This window comes from Bactrocera latifrons, unplaced genomic scaffold (assembly GCF_001853355.1).
Source record: "Bactrocera latifrons isolate USDA-ARS-PBARC rearing strain unplaced genomic scaffold, ASM185335v1 scaffold_126, whole genome shotgun sequence".
NCBI lineage: Eukaryota > Metazoa > Arthropoda > Insecta > Diptera > Tephritidae > Bactrocera > Bactrocera latifrons.
Window position 1 is genome coordinate 798,234 of NW_017534697.1, and position 17,606 is coordinate 815,839.

The 17,606-nt window shown below is 34.4% G+C and overlaps 3 protein-coding genes across 11 annotated transcripts; 2 read left to right on the forward strand and 1 right to left on the reverse strand.

The window, feature by feature from the left end:
• The first annotated feature begins 3,023 nt into the window (after positions 1-3,023).
• On the forward strand, positions 3,024-12,832 carry LOC108978741 (CTL-like protein 2). 8 transcript variants are annotated; one of them, XM_018949165.1, is made up of 2 exons: positions 3,024-3,249; positions 10,099-12,832. In XM_018949165.1, the coding sequence occupies exon 2, from the start codon at positions 10,145-10,147 to the stop codon at positions 12,536-12,538; it is 2,394 nt and encodes a 797-aa protein (XP_018804710.1). In that variant the 5' UTR covers positions 3,024-3,249; positions 10,099-10,144; the 3' UTR covers positions 12,539-12,832. The 8 variants fall into 8 exon arrangements, with proteins under 8 accessions (XP_018804710.1, XP_018804711.1, XP_018804716.1 ...); XM_018949166.1 differs by lacking the exon at positions 3,024-3,249 and adding an exon at positions 4,508-4,575; XM_018949171.1 differs by lacking the exon at positions 3,024-3,249 and adding an exon at positions 4,649-4,668.
• A 1,084-nt stretch (positions 12,833-13,916) lies between these two features.
• Positions 13,917-14,438, forward strand: LOC108978682 (DNA-directed RNA polymerases I, II, and III subunit RPABC5). 2 transcript variants are annotated; one of them, XM_018949075.1, is made up of 3 exons: positions 13,917-13,959; positions 14,045-14,162; positions 14,218-14,438. In XM_018949075.1, exons 2-3 carry the CDS (start codon positions 14,068-14,070, stop codon positions 14,324-14,326), a joined length of 204 nt encoding a protein of 67 aa, XP_018804620.1. In that variant the 5' UTR covers positions 13,917-13,959; positions 14,045-14,067; the 3' UTR covers positions 14,327-14,438. The 2 variants fall into 2 exon arrangements, with proteins under 2 accessions (XP_018804620.1, XP_018804621.1); XM_018949076.1 differs by having other exon boundaries at positions 13,929-13,986.
• LOC108978681 (methionine aminopeptidase 1) lies at positions 14,387-16,044 on the reverse strand. Its single transcript, XM_018949074.1, has 4 exons — positions 15,761-16,044; positions 15,088-15,694; positions 14,894-15,033; positions 14,387-14,827 (listed from the first exon to the last, which is right to left on the reverse strand). The coding sequence occupies exons 1-4, from the start codon at positions 15,912-15,914 to the stop codon at positions 14,595-14,597; spliced, it is 1,134 nt and encodes a 377-aa protein (XP_018804619.1). The 5' UTR covers positions 15,915-16,044; the 3' UTR covers positions 14,387-14,594.
• Between the last annotated feature and the right edge of the window lie 1,562 nt (positions 16,045-17,606).

Genomic DNA, 17,606 nt, shown 5'->3' on the forward strand with positions numbered 1-17,606 from the left:
ATACCCCTATTTTGGTTTTCAATCCAATTGTATTTAAATGAAATTTTAAAAAAAAAAAAAAAAAAAAAAAAAAAAAAAAAAAAAAAAAAAAAAAAAAAAAAAAAAAAAAAAAAATCGGCCGACATTTTTTTTGGTACTACGGCTTTCAGTCCGTGTCAGTGCGGTTGGTTGGAGTATCAAAAAATTTAAACTGCTACCCAACAGTTGTAATTCAACATTAATGCATTTATTTAGGAAAATTGCTTTCAACTGACTGAAGATGAAACCCGTACTAAGTGTAATTAAATTCGTGCAGGCATGTCAATGTTGAAGGTTAGCTTTTATGTAACCCCGGTTATAAAGGATATAATTTAAAAATTATTTTATGATCGAATGTTTTATAATCGAATTAATTCATTTTGTTTTCGGTGGCGATTGAATCACATTTTTGTTTGTAACCTCCATGCGTCACAGTGCACTTGATGCGGAAGTAGAATATAGGAAGCGGTTATGTTTATGACATATTTGTATATGTACATACATATGTATGTGCATCACTACTAACAAAGGTTTATAGATAGTATTACAATTATTTACATATAAAAATACCTATAGCATAAGTTATAAAGTAATTTTGCAGCAATATTATATTTCTAACGGTTATTTGAAACGAATCGAGATAGACTCATACGTGCAGCATAATGGGAACTAATGTTCCACTAGTGGACTCCACCCATTTTTTCATATTATAATTTCAAATTTCATATTATAACTTTAAATTATAAAGAAATATTAAAATATTTTAGATCAATCTTGCCGATGACGCTATATCTTGTACATTAGTTTTGTGTATTAGCATGTTGTATGGATGCATACATGTGTGTGATACATATTTACTTACGTAGGTTGCCTTTTATATTAAATTTTGGGATTTGGCAACACTAGTTTTGTAATTTGGAAACTCATAATATAATATACAGTTTGAATTTGTTGATGGACCGAATATTATTATTCAAATAATGCGTTATCTGGTTAGTAGAATACCAGGAGCTATGGTATGCATATTCAGAACGTTTTGATCAACTCATCTAGAACCAGTGTAGATCACTCCAAGATGAATTTCGGGAAGGTCGTCCAAAATCAGTTGTTGGTCCGGAAATTGTTGACACCCGAACTGTATGAGTGTTTCCAAATGAGCCGAAATCAACAAAATTTGTTGGCGCACAAAGCTCTTTCAGCATGTGGTTGCCTGTTAAATAGCTCAAAAATTATTTTATTGAGTATTAATAAACTTACTTTGAACATTGGATGATTATAACATACTATACATAAATATGTATATAATTAATTAAAAATATGTTAATCTTTTTTCAGATCAAATCAGAGAAATTTGGTATCTTGAAATGTCGGTGGTTTGAATTGGTTCGAATTACCTCAATATTCTCTGGTCACCGCTTACGCGTTTATAGCCGAGTTAACAACCGCGCGCCAGTCGTTTTTTCTTTTCGCTACGTGGCGCCAATTAGATATTCCAAGTGAAGCCAGGTCCTTCTCCACTTGGTCCTTCCAACGGAGTGGAGGTCTTCCTCTTCCTCTGCTTCCCCCGGSGGGTACTGCGTCGAATACTTTCAGAGCTRRAGYGTTTTCVTCCATCCGGACAACATGACCTAGCCAGCGYAGCCGCTGTCTTTTAATYCGCTGAACTATGTCAATGKCGTCGTATATCTCGTACAGCTCATTGTTCCATCGAATGCGATATTCGCCGTGGCCAACGCGCAAAGGACCATAAATCTTTCGCAGAACTTTTCTCTCGAAAACTTGCAACGTCGTTTTTTTTTGGGGTGGCGTTTTTCATTGGGGTGGTTTTTTTACGTGGCGGGTTCCAAACCCAGCTCACAACCCTATGCAGGGAATGTTTCGCCTTCTCACTTTGACTCGCCTTCAAACGGATGTTCTTAGGCTACCCAGAGGATACTTGGTCATGGACCGGAAGTCGTGAGCTGCTTGAGTCATATGTAAAAGAATCGTTTCTGTCCACTCCCAAGTGAATGGCGATCAGAGAACTTTCCTCACTTGCGTGAATTTCTACACATGACTACATATGACCTCCTACACACCTAATACAGTGAAATTCCTCATAACCGGAAACCCAACTAAACAGCTAAGAGTGTTGTTCATATATGGGGCATGACAAAAACGGGTGTTTAAATATATTCTTAGAGTCAAAAGCTGCAACTCAGGACTATATTTCAATTTAACTAATAAATGCGATTCGATGTCAGCCAGGAGTGAATGAATGGCAATTATCCCATTAGTTTCCGTTGAGTCAGATGGCATTAGCGCCAGACAATTTGTTTGCTGTGATCACTTTACGTATTCTTAAAAAATTGTCTCAAAACACCTACAATTAATAAGAATTGGAAAAAGCGGAAACTATACATTGTACGCAATTTCTTTGACACATTTTATGTAATCCGTTTGTCCAGTTATTGGAGATAATTTCAACGAAATATTACCAAAATAGTAATCGTGTCCGGTCATAGGAGCAGTTTTACGTCCAGTAATAGGAATTGATTTTATTTGAAAATATTAAAGGAAATGTTGTGTTTTTGAAATTGTTGGGGGAATAACACTGTATATAAATGAGAAAGGAATGCGTAGATACAATCCACATAACTCTCGGTATTACATTGCATTGTAGTGTAGATGTGTGTGTAGTGTGCAAAATAACGTTTACGACTCTCATTCATTTTCTGAGGGTTAAATTTACCAAACTGACATCTAGGTGGCGCTTTACAAGAGTAATGCGTATTTTTATAATAGTTTAGAAATTTTATTTAAGTTGATGTTTGAACATAAATTATATAATATTCATTTTTATTTTTGCTGTTAATTCATTAATTTGGGGACCCAGTCGATCAAAATAAAGCCGGTAAGTACCTGAGTGATGTATAATTTAAACTTTGTGTCTGGGCGTAAGCAACACTTTTACTCAGCTGTTTGTATTTTTAATATATGTATGAATGTAGGAATGTGTGTTTTCTATTTACTTAGTTAAAAATATTGAAAGACAACACTAATTAAAGTACCTGCAAAGAATAGTTTTGTGTCTGAGCGAGAAAATTTCATAAAATACACTTAAATTTAAAATTTGTGTAAATTTTAACAATTTTTGGACTTGGTGTGAGTTTTTTCCATATGACTGCAATACTTTTCTATTCGGACACGTTGTGTAATTTACTTTCACTTGTTTCACTGCTGAGCTACCAGGTAAGTTACAGGTTCAATGTTACATATATTTTAAGATATTAAAATTAGTGAGACGAATTTTTGTCATATTGGGGATAAAATCTGTGATTGTCCATTCTTCGTCGCCACTATTGGGTGCGTGCGGTTTCTAAAGCAAGCAATGAAAATGCACACAGTAATCAGTAATTGAATATTTACATACTTACATAAAAGATGGAGCATACTGATTGTATGCTCTAAACGTGATGTATGATGGTATTTCATACTTTATTTATAAAAATAATATCATTAATTATGGAAAAAACAAACAAAAAACTTAGATTTGTGAAATATTCATATGTATGTTTATATGTACAAATGCATAGAATTCATAATACGGGATGATTTGAACAACTTGTGGTTTTTGTGTTTTATTTAAAATAATAAATATGCTCATTTCCCTTATTTGAAAAAAAAATAGTGCTTTTAAAGTAAACCTTCTTAAATCTAAAAATTGTTGAAATTGACAAAAACTTCTCTAGGACTAGCTTACTTGGGTACGTTTATGATAAGGAATTTCGATTTTCCGGTTGACCTTGACGTTGAATATGATTCTGCATGTAGCTAAGTATGTTTATCTTCAGAGCGAGATAATATGTTATACATATGTACTATATATGTATTTTTATTATCAAGTAAAAGTAATAAGCTAAAAGACTCTTGAATAAAATATTTTAAAATAAAGTATTGTAAAAGATAAGAGGACACCTGTGCATACAGCAACAATTACATTATATGTCCGTTTCCTCAATCCCTGTCCGGAATGAGTAGCAAAGGACTATATGGTGAGGCGGAACGTTGCGACAATGGCTAATGCAGAAACATAAATATACTTATAAGTATGTAGAAAAATAGCAGATGTGTGCCGCTTATTTTATTCTCAGCTGCGATTTATTTATTTGTTGTTATTCAGAATTTACAGTTATTATTGTTTATATTCGGAAATCCGCATATGTGGAATTAAATTTTTTATCATTCTTAATATAACAAAGACAATTGTAAGGGAGTAAAGGCTTTTTACACAGTTTTTGTTATTGTACAATTCCATACACGTGAGCAATTACTGCTGGTACTTACTTATATATACATATATGTATATTTAGCTCTGAAATTAGGAGAAAGATATACGCATAAAATTCAATCCAACTGTAGAGTTAAAGCGTCAATTACAATAATAAAGACAAACAAAGAGAAATTGGGATTGGTTTAACAAAAGTGAAACTGGTCAGTTATTCGCGGAGCGCTCAGTTGGGTGGATTATAAAAGCTGCTTGTGTGAAAAATAGACGATTTCAGCTATTATATTTACGTGAGCACTAAAAATAAAAAGTGAACAGTGTTATATTAGTTTTAAATTTTGGAAATGCAAAGAACAAAATAAATTTTGTTTCTCCATCGTTTGGTAGGGTTTGACAATCTAGCTATTTGCTATATATTATCTATCTGAAACTTTGCTTAGGGAATCGTGTATCCAACACCCTTTCATAAGTAAGTTTGACCATTCACGCTCTTTCTCATTCGTATGTACATACGCTTAATACGGAATACCCCCAATTAAAAGAGTCTTTAGTATAAGTGTACACGTACATATGTATGTATGTATATGTTTTCTATTATCAATCAGGAAAAGTAGAAACTTCAATTATTATACTTTTAATTTTCAAAAGATAATATATTCTTTCTTATGCATATATGTATATGTGTGTGCATGTGGTGCATATCTTCCGTTCGCAATCACATTATCCAAAATCAATTTTCGCATGTTTTCTGATGGAACAATGGAGACTACTTGCTGATAATGAACCGCAGACAATCATGCACCAGTTCATTGGAATGAGGCTGTCTTGTTTACTCAAAGTTTAAATTGACTCATTTCTTTATAAACTTGTATTGCTACGTGGGTTGCCGTTTACATTTCGGGATTAGAGAACAAACGATTAACCTCTGCTCTAATTAAGGTATCTCCAACACATTCATTCTGAACGCTTCAATCGCATCTTCAGGTGTCCAACTCTTTTATGTACGGAAAGAAAAATAAGTCATTCGGAGGACTCATTAAATTGAAAGTTCAAGTATTCAAGAATGAAATTGTTTCAGTCGATGTTTGAGTACTCGCATTATGATGAAGAGTGATCCGTCTTCGGCGGTTGGTTTTCCTAATTTCTTGAAAGATAACTGCCAAACAAATAATTGTGTAACATTAAAAATTTACTGTTCTGTGTTGTTCTAGTGGCATGGTTTAGATACATAGGTCCAGGTCATGGACGTGTCTCGAAGCACAGCTATCCTATTTTGAACACTTCTCCCGACCAGTCGACACCAGCATTTTTTTGAGCGATCGACAAATTGCGTGGCGATACTGTATTATTAGTTTGCGCACAGCGCCAATAATTTCCGGAACAACAATAGATTTTGGACGATCTTCACGAGATTCTTCTTGGAGTGAAGTGCGACCTCGATTGATTTACTATACTCTACTATACCATCGATAAACAGTGGCGTATGAGAAAGCTTCTTCGCCAAAAATTGAATTAAGCTCATCGATGCACTGTTGCTGAGATAATTCCATTTGGCCAAGAAGAATATTTCAAGTTACTGTAAACAACACAGGTTGACAGGTAGTCAAAACGTTTTGTATAACATCAAAAATGTCAAACTTTATAATGAAGTTGTCAGTTGCTAGATTGAAACACCATGGTTGCCAAATAATATAAAAACCAACCTACCTACTATAATTTGATGCCTATTATATGCCTACAACCAAACACCCTTTATTTATGTATTTATAAACATAGTTGCTAACATACCCTAAGGAGCATGATATTTATCGAATATCCGAAAAAATATATTTAACGTTCATACATACATATGTATGTACAGTGTAAGCCGGGTAAAAATAAATAATTACAGTTGGAGGATAACTAATGAGAAAATACTTATATCTTTAGTATAATATCATGAATTTCGAAAACTTATTATAGTTTAAAGTTAAAAGTTTGCTTAACTTGATCTGGATTTGCCTGCTGGGTGTGTTCAAGCGTAAAAATACATACATACGGTATGTAGAGTATGTATGTTTGGTATGTGGCATGGTTGGAAATTGTCGTATTAACAGATTGTACTTGCTTGAACCAGAGAACGTTTTACATTCTCTACTTGAACACAGTTGAACGCGATCACCGGAACAGAACAAACGCGCTGGAATACAAAAAATAGAAGTAAATTCATATAAGATTATTTAACTCAATAATGGCATAAAAAGTCTTTAATTAATATTTATCTATAAAAATACATTATTTCAATTTTCTTCTGGTGAGCAATTCAAAAATACAGACAAACTTTAAACTAGCATAAGTGAATCATGGCTGAAGTCGGACTTACGGTATACATATGTAGGTCGATAGATGAGATATTTTATATTGTCACTTACTAAATCTAAAGATCCAATAAAGGAGTGGTAAATTAAGTATAGCATTTGCCTAGTTGAAAATAGATATCTACACCACAAAGACTAAGCTTTTGAGTGTTTATGCGCTCATCTATGTGTTAATATTAATTTAGTTCCTTGCCCATACATTATTTATATAATATAATAATATATCTATATTTTTAGGTAAGTGTGTACCATATTGACATAGTATTATTTTGTATTTTATTATGTATATACATATGTTTTGTTTGTTTGGCGTTTGTAAGTTCCTTACTGTAATATTTAATATTCATTAAAAAAATTATATTTTTAAATTTACTATATTCAGCTTTAATACAAATTTTTTTGCAACTTCGGATTAATTTTCCCTAAAATCAATAGCTTGCATAATCAACTCCTTTCCTTCTTAATTTTTGGAGAATACTTAAATAAGTGGAAGTACAGCAGAAAAATTTAATACCGATATGTACATATCCACCATACATATTTATTTTTTTGGAGTCAAAGCACACGCAAATACGAGTATTTATATATATATAATTTATATATGTACAAGTGCCTAATGTAATGCATTAGCAACATTACGAGCACATTTTCTCATAGATTCCATATATGCATGTACATACATATGTATGTGTATAAGTATAGTAAATTTTAAGGTGAACGTGTCGCTAAAAATTTAGTTTATTCCTTTAATGTGTGAAGCGATTGTGAAATTAGAGGACTATTCTAAATTAAGTAAACCGCTATAGTTGCAAGTTCTATGTTATTTAAAAAAAAAACATGATGTGGGTATTTAAATCAATTTATGTTCAAATAAATAGAGTAATTGAAGCAAATATAAAATGAAATTAACTTATGAATGTACATCGACTTCTTTCCGAGTTGTATGATTTGATTTCAATTAATTTTTAGAGGTGAGGTTTGTGTAAAGTTTTATTTCCACAGCTTCATTGACTCTCGATTTATATACTCTAACCAATTTTAACACTGTAGTAAAATAAAGTGCAATTCGTCAAAATTTCGTCAAAATTTCATTGGTCCAGCACTTACTGGGATACAGGATTTCACCCAAAGGGTAGGCGGTGAGACGCTCTTGTCTAATATTTTTATATAAATGTTATATGTGGAGTGGGCGGGGTATCACCCACAATTTTGGAATATAAATTATATTTGTAATTTTGGGATTGAAAATAATGTTTAAATTAGAAAATTGGCAAAGCTAACCAAATTAGTCCAATCTGAAATTTAATCTTATAAATTATTCAATACCCAGCTTCTTATGAAACTAAAGAAAATGTATTCAAAGTTTCATCACGCAATCATACGATTTACCCATGCTCGGATTTGGACATACTTCGTCTTCTTCTTTATTGGCGTAGACACCGCTTATGCGATTATAGCCGAGTTAACAAAAGCGCGCCAGTCGTTTCTTCTTTTTTCTACGTGGCGCCAATTAGATATTCCAATCGAAGCCAGATCCTTCTTCACTTGGTCCTTCCAACGGAGTGGATGTCTTCCTCTTCCTCTGCTTCCCCCGGCGGGTACTGCGTCGAATACCTTCAGAGTTGTCCATGCGGACAACATGACCTAGCTCTCTTTTAATCAGTTCAAGCTCTCTCTAATCCTTGCTGACGATTTTCAAGCAGAGGTTTCGTACAGTTTCATAGCAAATTTGTAATTGCGGAAACTCATTTTTGTATGTAATCCAATAACAATTTAAAAAAAAAAACTGTAAAAATGTATGAATGATCAGTTGAAGAGGTCTGGAAGTATCATTTAGTTATAAGTTGACAAAATTTTTAGATATACATATATCTCTTATAAAAAGAAAGTAACGGTGTTTTATATGGTGAGTAAGCTATATGTGACTTGGGGCACTCAGGACCCATAATATTTCTTCATATATTTTGTATGAAGAAGTGTTACTTTTTAACGGTTTTGGTGATTTTGTGGATTTCTAATTAGTTTCGCGTAAAATTTTCAAGTAAACAGTTCAGTTTTAGGTGTGACAAATTTAATTTTTTGAAATGAGCGAAGAATTGGCAATTCATTTGGCCAAATTACGGCGTGAATTGACGGAAGAATATTTTAAATTATTTGAGTGCTAATGATAGCTATGATGATGACGGCCGATGAAGATAAATTTGGTAGTGATAACGAATCGAACGTCGGAGATGATAATGCTCAGCCCATTAGAGATCCATGTTTCCAAAGATATATCCACGAGGATCTCACTATGTATGGAAAGGTTTGGATCTAAAAGCGATGCCTTACGCGTTTCCCAGAGTTTCTCTTGAGACGAAAAGGAAAGCTAAAAGAGTAATACCGGCAAATATGAATCAAACAGTTCCCAAATAATAAGACATCGGCAAGACACAAATGCGACTATATGCTTTTATTGCAATAATTTTATTCTCCGGTGCTGAGACGGCAAACTTAGTTTATGCTGAGGATCTTTTTCACAAAACGAACATGCCCTTTATAGAGCAGGGATGTTACCGGGTTTATTGGAGCAATTATGCCATTTTATACGCATTGATGATTCCCGAACTCGCGCTGAGAGATTCCGATACGACAAATTGGCGCCTATTCGTCATGCATGGATATTATTCTTGACGATACGACCCGTAACAGGTAAAGAATTGACAATTAACGAGCAGCTAACAGCTTGAATTAGATCTTAGTATTGGAGTACCAATAAGTCTGAGCAGCGCAAAATATTTTTGAAAGCAAAAACCGATGCAAAACAAAAATTAATTCTACAACTAAAATTGCAATGGACGCGATACATTTCAAACGGTTCCTGCAGTGGCGAGCTCTTCTCCAGCAATACAGGTTTTCTTTCATAATTAATTTTAATTCAAAGTTAGTTTTTTTTTTTGTGAAACCTGCAAAACTGCTAAGATCGATAATAAAACAACAGCAATTATTGACCTTTGCCTTATTCCGACATGCACCAAACACTATATAAGGACGTGTTGCTATGAAGTTTCCCACTCAAAATGTATCAGAAAGGCAGCGAATATTGCACTCATTTGAGCACTTCGAAATTAGAACCTTGTTTGATTTTATATTTTTCTATAAAAGTGCTTCTATTACTAGCAACAAACACAAATTGCATTAAACTATTTCCATAAACAAGCGAAATATCGGCGTTTCTATAAAACAAAATTTTTTTTTAAGTCTAAATGTCTATACAAAATATATTCCTGGGCACTGAGTGCCCATGTCACGAGATTAAGTTGTAGAGCCGTGTCAAGGTTCTAAGGTTAAGTTAGTTTTGTATCGCTGCTACAGTCACATAACCCTCAAGTAATTAGTCTATTTGACCAGTACTTAGTAAATACTTTATTCTATGTTTGCAAAGTTACAAATAAGTTGAGTTTTTTCTCTTTTCAGTTCTTCCAGGGACAGCTGTACCTTTTTTCTTCTCTCAATTAGTGAGATGGCCGAAGATCGTGAATTGATTGCAAAGTATGGTAAGCCGATGCCGTATGATAGGAATTTCCGCGGACCAGAATGGCGAAATCGAAGTTGCACTGATGTACCGTGTCTGCTGATTTTTATCCTATTTTTAGGCGGATGGGGTTTTATTGCACAATATGCAGTGCGCAATGGAGATCTCAATAAATTGGTTGTGCCAACAGATTCATTCAATCGGAAATGCGGAATCGATTCATCGGTATTGGATAAAAAGTATTTATTTTTTTTCGATTTGGGAAAATGCATCGATCCAGTTGTACCTCTTACGGGCTGCCCTACACAACAAGTTTGTGTAGAAAGCTGTCCTACACAGACTTTTATCTGGGATAGAATGAAGAATAGTCTCCCACTTGCTGAATTAAGGAAGCGTTTGATATGTCTGAGTGACGTAGACAAAGACAACCTTCGAACCTTAGACAACATGCAAGCAGCCATTGACCAAGAACGATGTGCGCGTGGATATATGAAGAGTGCGCCATTTTTGAATCGTTGTATGTGGGAGCTTTCTCCTGAGTTGTGTGAACTAATACCTTCCTTCCTCCTGCCTCGTAATAGACGCGAGGTAAATGGGTCAAACAATGAAACAGGAAAACTTCTCGATACATTAGTGGGTGATAACTCAAATTTGATAGAAATGAGGTTGGAAGCGCTTGCCTTGACAACAATACCTGAATCTAGTGATAAATCGAAGCAACAGCTCGCTGAAGAACCCATGTTACAATGTCGTCGTCGTACCGAGCAAGCCGAAACTATCAAGCAAAAGGTACGTCAAGCTGACACGCACCTGGCTAAGTTGGTAGGTAATATGGTTGCACACTTCTACAATGGAACACATGATGCACAACAGCTTGGGGAAGAGATAGTGGAAGATATTATGAACTCATGGTTAATTGTGCTGATGGCTTTAATGTGCACTTTGGTTGCTTCTTTGATTCTAATCGCCTTGATGCGATGGTTCGCTGCCCCGATTCTGTGGTTATCTGTTCTAGGTGTTTTGATCGGACTTGGCTTGGGAATTTATTACAGCGTTAAGCAGTATCGTTTTTGGCATGAAACCGCATCTGTACCCAACCATTCGATTAACTTGGAGGCAGCGGTAAAGAATATATTTCAAGATGCTAACACTTGGCTGTATTTAAGCATATTTTTAAGCATCAGTTTTGTTAGTATTCTACTCCTGGTAATCATTCTACGTACCCGCATCAATATAGCGATTGCGTTAACAAAAGAAGGTAGTAAAGCGGTGTCAAGCATTATATCAACTGTTTTTTTCCCAATCTTTTCGTGGATTCTTTTTATTTTGGCTGTTAGTTTTGCGGTTGCAGTTGGTCTTTATCTAGGCACTATTGGTAACCCGTCCTTCCGTATGATACGTCAATTGGACCCTAACAGCGTGACAGGTGTTTCAAGCGAGATTTGTGAATGTGTTGGTGCGGCAAGCGAATATAAAGTAGGAGGACATTGTGACCCTAAAATTTTTCAACAGAACTGCTTCACTAATATCGATCAGCACATCCCTTGTAAACAAACCTCTTGTAGCTTCGCTGAAATTGAGCATCCGCCATTTGTGACATGGTCCATATGCTATAATGTGTTCGGTTTCTTTTGGTTGACATTCTTCATTGCGGCCTTTAGTGATATGGTGTTGGCACTTACTTTCGCAACTTGGTACTGGACCTTCAGGAAGCGAGAGGTGCCCTTCTTTACACTAGGACGGGCTTTCCGTCAAACCATCTTCTATCATCTCGGCACTTTGGCGTTTGGCTCATTAATTCTTGCCGTGTGTCGCATGATACGCGTGGCTTTGGAATATATCGATTCTAAACTGAAGAAGTACGACAATTCAGTAACACGAGCCATACTGTGCTGCATGAAATGCTTCTTTTGGTTACTTGAAACTTTCTTACGCTTTCTGAACCGCAACGCGTACATCATGTGTGCTATACACGGCAAGAATTTTTGTGCCAGCGCCAAAGATGCTTTCAATTTGATTATGCGTAACTTTTTGCGAGTAATCGCCGTTGATAAAGTCACTGATTTCTTGTTCTTTTTATCGAAATTATTATTAACTGCTGCTGCTGGCGTTGGTACCTACTTCTTTGTGGTACGTAGTCCACATTTAATACAACTGCACTATAATGCTGTGCCAGTAACGATTGTTGTGTTAGCGGCTTTTATTATGACAACCGTCTTTTTTGGCGTCTATTCTATGGCGGTGGATACACTCTTCCTTTGTTTTCTGGAGGACTGTGAACGCAATGATGGCTCGGCAGAAAAGCCTTTCTATATGTCGAAACAGTTAAGGCGAATATTAGGCAAAAGAAACCAGTTACCACGTCCTATGAGTAGTAGTTAAGAAACAACCTTTACAATAGGTTATGCTCTTTGGTGCTTGAAGTTGACGAACCATATTATTGCTTAGTGGGTAAATCTATAGCGCAGATATTTTATGAAAATTATTTATATTTGTATAAATATACCGGCTTTGTTGATATTCGTGTCAGTGGACATTAAAGTTGGAAAGTTTTTGAAAAACTGGAAAAAGGTTGTGTGAAAACCAATGGCAATATAATCTAATTACATAAATATATACTTACATATGCATACTCAAAAGAATTTGTTAAGAAAAAATGCAATATGAAATATAATGTTGTGCATTACGTATATATGTATGTACATATATAGACACATACACATACATAAATAATTTCGTTACAAATAATTATATACCATTATTCATAATTTAAATAATAAGTTAAGAAAAAAATGCAATATGAAATGTAGTGTACACATTGTATATTTAAACGGGTACACTTACATAATAATGTTACAAATAGTTCCAAACAAAAATATTTTCTTTTATAATATTAGAGGGAAAAAGACAGAATGAAAAAACAATAATGAGTAAGTTTTTAATTAAACGTGGTAGTTTTACCTACCATCTTTCATGGGTGCTTGTTTCAAGTGATTTTTTATGCGATTTTGCTCAGAGTGATTTATTGAAAATATATACATTTACAATCCATCAATGTATGCCAAAATATTTATTAAAGCGAACTTAGTGTTACATATAAGATTAAACATTTACAAATTTACTTATTTATGTTATATTTTTTATGAAAGTAAATAAAAACGTAAAAGGATGTGTGAAGAGGCAAAGTTTTTTTGATTTATTTTGTTAATATTATTGAATACGTTCCGGAGATTTTAAACGCATTAACATTGGAAACTAATTAAAATATATGAAAACGTTGTGTGCAATCGCATTTCTCAAAAATTTTTGCTCAACAATTTTAAATGATTATACTGAAACAGTGACTAGACTGAATAGAGGGTTAAACTAAAGAAGTCTGAAAATTTTACTTATTACAGTTTAAATAAGTAATTAACACACGTGTACATTAATAAACATATAATTTTTAACGTATTTACTTTATGTACTAATTTTGCACAAGATATTTATTATGCTCTGAATTCGTAACAAATAAACCAGAAGACAATGATATTTTTTGTGTACTTAATAAATAAAAATTAAGGAATTGAATTAAGAAGGTTTCTCTGCGAAAAGAGCCATGTGAGTAATATATAACATGCATTTGTAATAAAAAAGTATACAAATATTGTACCTAATTAACGAATGAATAACTTTAATATCAATTCTATATGAATACCAAACACTCGTACAACTATCTGGCTACCGAGTTCTTTAAAATTCTACAAACTATTGTGAATAGGTAAATTCTTATTGTTACTGGTGGAACTGGCATGTTGATTTTGGTAATTTTCTTGAAAATACAAAAAATCGTAAAGGCTGGTTCGATATAAATTTGGAAAGACCTATATTTTATTTCTTTGTTTTTAGTGTAATTAAAATAAACGGTAAACATGATTATTCCAATTCGTTGCTTTACATGTGGTAAAGTAATTGGCAACAAGTGGGAGTCGTATTTAGGACTTTTACAAGCCGAATACACGGAAGGGTAAGTGCGGTGAAAGTAAATGGAAATTTGTGATCTCAAAATATATTATTTTTAGTGATGCTTTGGATGCTCTCGGTCTTAAACGATACTGTTGCAGACGAATGTTATTGGGACATGTTGACTTAATTGAAAAATTACTAAATTATGCGCCCTTGGAAAAGTAGTTATGTTTGGATGGAGCACGTTTTTTCACATCTTACCTTTTTGATTTAGAATAAAATATGTATAGCAAGTAGCAACGATTTATTAAATATATGTCTTATCAATTTGTAAAAACGCTATTTTAAAGTTAAAGACTTTTAACGAATGAGAAAGGCATAAAAGTAGTGCATGACACTTGTACTCAATATCGAAGAAGTGTCTTTCGTGGTAGTGTCTTCGTCAGCAGTTGATATTGGCATTTACTGTTGATGTTTGATGGTTTCTAATCGTCTATATTTTATCCATGAACCATGGTTGACCATTGTGTTCTCGACGACGCGTTAAAATTTCACAACCATTATCTGTTACCAGTAGTGTTTGTTCAAATTGTGCAGAATAGAGCCCATCTCCAGTCACGGCTGTCCAGTTATCGGGCCATTGTTCATTTTTGGAGACGCCTTCTGATATCATTGGTTCAATTGTAAAGCAATGTCCAGCTTTCATAACACCAACAGCGGAGTTCTCTGAAATAATATGTAATCATAAGGTAGTTATATCATGGTGCAGAAAAATACGTTTGTTTAACATACTGGCATAGTGAGGTACATTAGGCGCAGTATGGAAAAGCCGATGGATACCGTGGCCACAGTAGCTCTTCACAACGCTGAAACCATGGGGCGCCACATGTTTTTGTATAACGTTGCCGATTTCCCTATATTTTACGCCAGGCCTGATATAAAAACATAGTTTTAAGCACTGTTAATAAGAATTTTTTTATTTGTACCTCACCAATTCGATGGCTTTGCATAGCGATTCATATGTGACTCGTACCAACTTCTTGTGTTTTTCGGAAACATTACCAACTAAGAAGGTTTCGTTAAGATCACCATGAAAACCGTGATGGTAGACGGTAACATCAATGTTACAAATATCACCATCTTGTAATGGACGCAAATCAGGTATTCCATGACATATTACCTCATTAACTGAGGTACAACAAGACTTTGGAAAATTGTAATAGTTTAGTGGAGACGGATAACAATCGCGTTCAATTGCAGCCTCGTGCACGAGTCGATCCAACTCGTCCGTGGTAACTCCGACTTCTACAGCTTTTCCTGCCTCATCCAAACATTCGCGACCAAGTCTACCAGCTACGCGCATAGCTTCGATTTCGTCGTCATCCAGTACTTTAATTGAAGTGTTTCCTCGCATGGCTTCTTCCGATGCAGCCCGACCAGATGGATGATCTGCATAGTCGGGCCGCTCTATATTATCGGGCACGTTGCGTTTAGTTGTCTGCGGATATGGGCGTAACTTACCAGTAAAACCGTAATGTGGCCAAGGATTGTAACCAGCTTCAGTGTTATCTACCTTTGGTTTTCCTGAGCCCTCTAAAATTGTATAATTGTCCTTCAAGTTAATGATATAATGGTCGTTATGAAATGTAGTATATTTACCGGCCAGAGCATGGATAACTTTATGCTCTTTCCAGAATCCTTTAAAACAAACTTGGGAACAAAAATAGGATCCTGGTATACCTAACTTCAAGCATGTTGGACATTGCAGCGTAGCTTCTTTGCCACAATCTAACGTTTCACATTTATGAGCCATTGTATTATCGATATTTAGTTGTGTAAAAAGTACTTTGTGAACTTAACCAATCTAAGATATTTTTGTTGCAGCCAACCAAATTCCTATTGAGGTTGAGATTTGACATTTGTGCCCACTGTCAAAAGTAAATAGTGCTGGTCTTCGATAGAAAATGCATTATATTGTGGAATCAACTCTGTGTGGATGATAACTTGCAGAGAAATGAAATTCACGTTCCAAAATTCAAACGCTGTCGTATATATAAATTGATGATTTCAAAAATGACTAGTCCATATTGATAGCGAAGTAGCAGTTTTCCGTTTACCATTAATGATCAGCTTTTTGAGATTAAAAAAATAATATTTTAGGGTTAATTACTGTGCGTAAATATTAAACTTTTTAAACTTTAAAATTATTTGTTAAGATGACTTACTTAATTCCCTGCAAGCTACTTATCAGCTAAATACTCAATAGGGCGGCGCATAGGAAATTTCTGTTGAAGTTCCTTTGAGTTTCTTAAAACGCAACTGATAATTTTAATCGCAACTCTTGTGAACGCATGATCACTTATTTCTCGTTTACGCAAAGGCTTTATGAGTTGCTCGGCGTATGTACGTACATGCATGTTGTTTTTCTGCGCTAATTCTTTGAATGCGTTGGAGTTTCAGTAGCTTTGATTTACTGGGTTGTTATATTGCTATTTAAATAAAATATATATTGTATGTGTAATTTTAATGAAGTAAACCAAATGATAAAGAATAGGGTTAGAAATACTTAATTATCTATATACGTATGTATATACATACAGTGGCTCACAGCTTATTTGACCCAACATATATTTTCAAACATAAATGAGTATACATTTTTAACTAAAAAAGATAGTAAAAAAATAAAAACGCAGTTCCTTTAGTAGATATTGAAGAAATAACAAAGCGCTTAAATTTTATTAAATTCACAAAAGGTTTCATATTTATTCAACTTAAAAGAAAAATACTGATTTTTTCAATGTCACAGCTTATTTGACCCACTGCATTTAATGCACAGCTTCTCTTCCAAGAAGCTTAGCCTAACGGTGCTTTTTTTTGTTTACAATTTGCTTATTACATTCGCACATAGAATCCTTTCACTTTTGATTGGATTTTGTCAAGAAAGCATGTGTTACAACCATGGGAAGACGCACAACGATCGAACAACGAGAATTAGTCCTTAAAGACTATAAAAGTGGACTTTCTCGACGAGAAATTGCAAAAATTGTGCATATACCAGATGGTACAGTAAAAGCCATTATCCACAGATTCGTTTTCGAAAACCGCATCGAAAATAAAGGAAGAAAAGCGCCAAACAAGGTTTTTAGTAAAACTGATGAACGCTATATTGTGCAAAAAATTAAAAAAAAACCCAAGGATTTCAGCCCCAAAACTAGCCAGTGAGATGCAGGACATAACCGGCAAAACATTTTGTACGGAAACTGTCCGACGTGTTTTAAGAGAACATAATTTTCACGGCCGAGTTGCTCGCAASAAGCCGTTTATTAATAAAAAAAATAGAGACAACCGCTTGAAGTTCGCAAAGGAGCACATAAAAAAGAATCCAGGATTCTGGAATGATGTCATTTTTGCTGATGAGTCCAAATTTAATATTTTTGGATCCGATGGACGTTCATATGTGTGGAGGAAGCCCAATACAGAGCTTAAAGATAAGCACCTAAAGCCG

Excerpts from the sequence above, each read along its gene's own strand:
- LOC108978741 (XM_018949164.1), top strand. The coding sequence starts at position 9,299 with ATGGATATTATTCTTGACGATACGACCCGTAACAG. Across the intron at positions 9,334-10,098 it reads GACGATACGACCCGTAACAG|TTCTTCCAGGGACAGCTGTA; the intron begins GTAAAGAATTGA and ends TTCTCTTTTCAG.
- LOC108978682 (XM_018949075.1), top strand. The coding sequence starts at position 14,068 with ATGATTATTCCAATTCGTTGCTTTACATGTGGTAAAGTAATTGGCAAC. Across the intron at positions 14,163-14,217 it reads CAAGCCGAATACACGGAAGG|TGATGCTTTGGATGCTCTCG; the intron begins GTAAGTGCGGTG and ends TATTATTTTTAG.
- LOC108978681 (XM_018949074.1), bottom strand. The coding sequence starts at position 15,914 with ATGGCTCATAAATGTGAAACGTTAGATTGTGGCAAAGAAGCTACGCTG. Across the intron at positions 15,695-15,760 it reads AGTTATCCATGCTCTGGCCG|AGGGCTCAGGAAAACCAAAG; the intron begins GTAAATATACTA and ends ATACAATTTTAG. Across the intron at positions 15,034-15,087 it reads AAAGCCATCGAATTGGTGAG|GCCTGGCGTAAAATATAGGG; the intron begins GTACAAATAAAA and ends TTTTTATATCAG.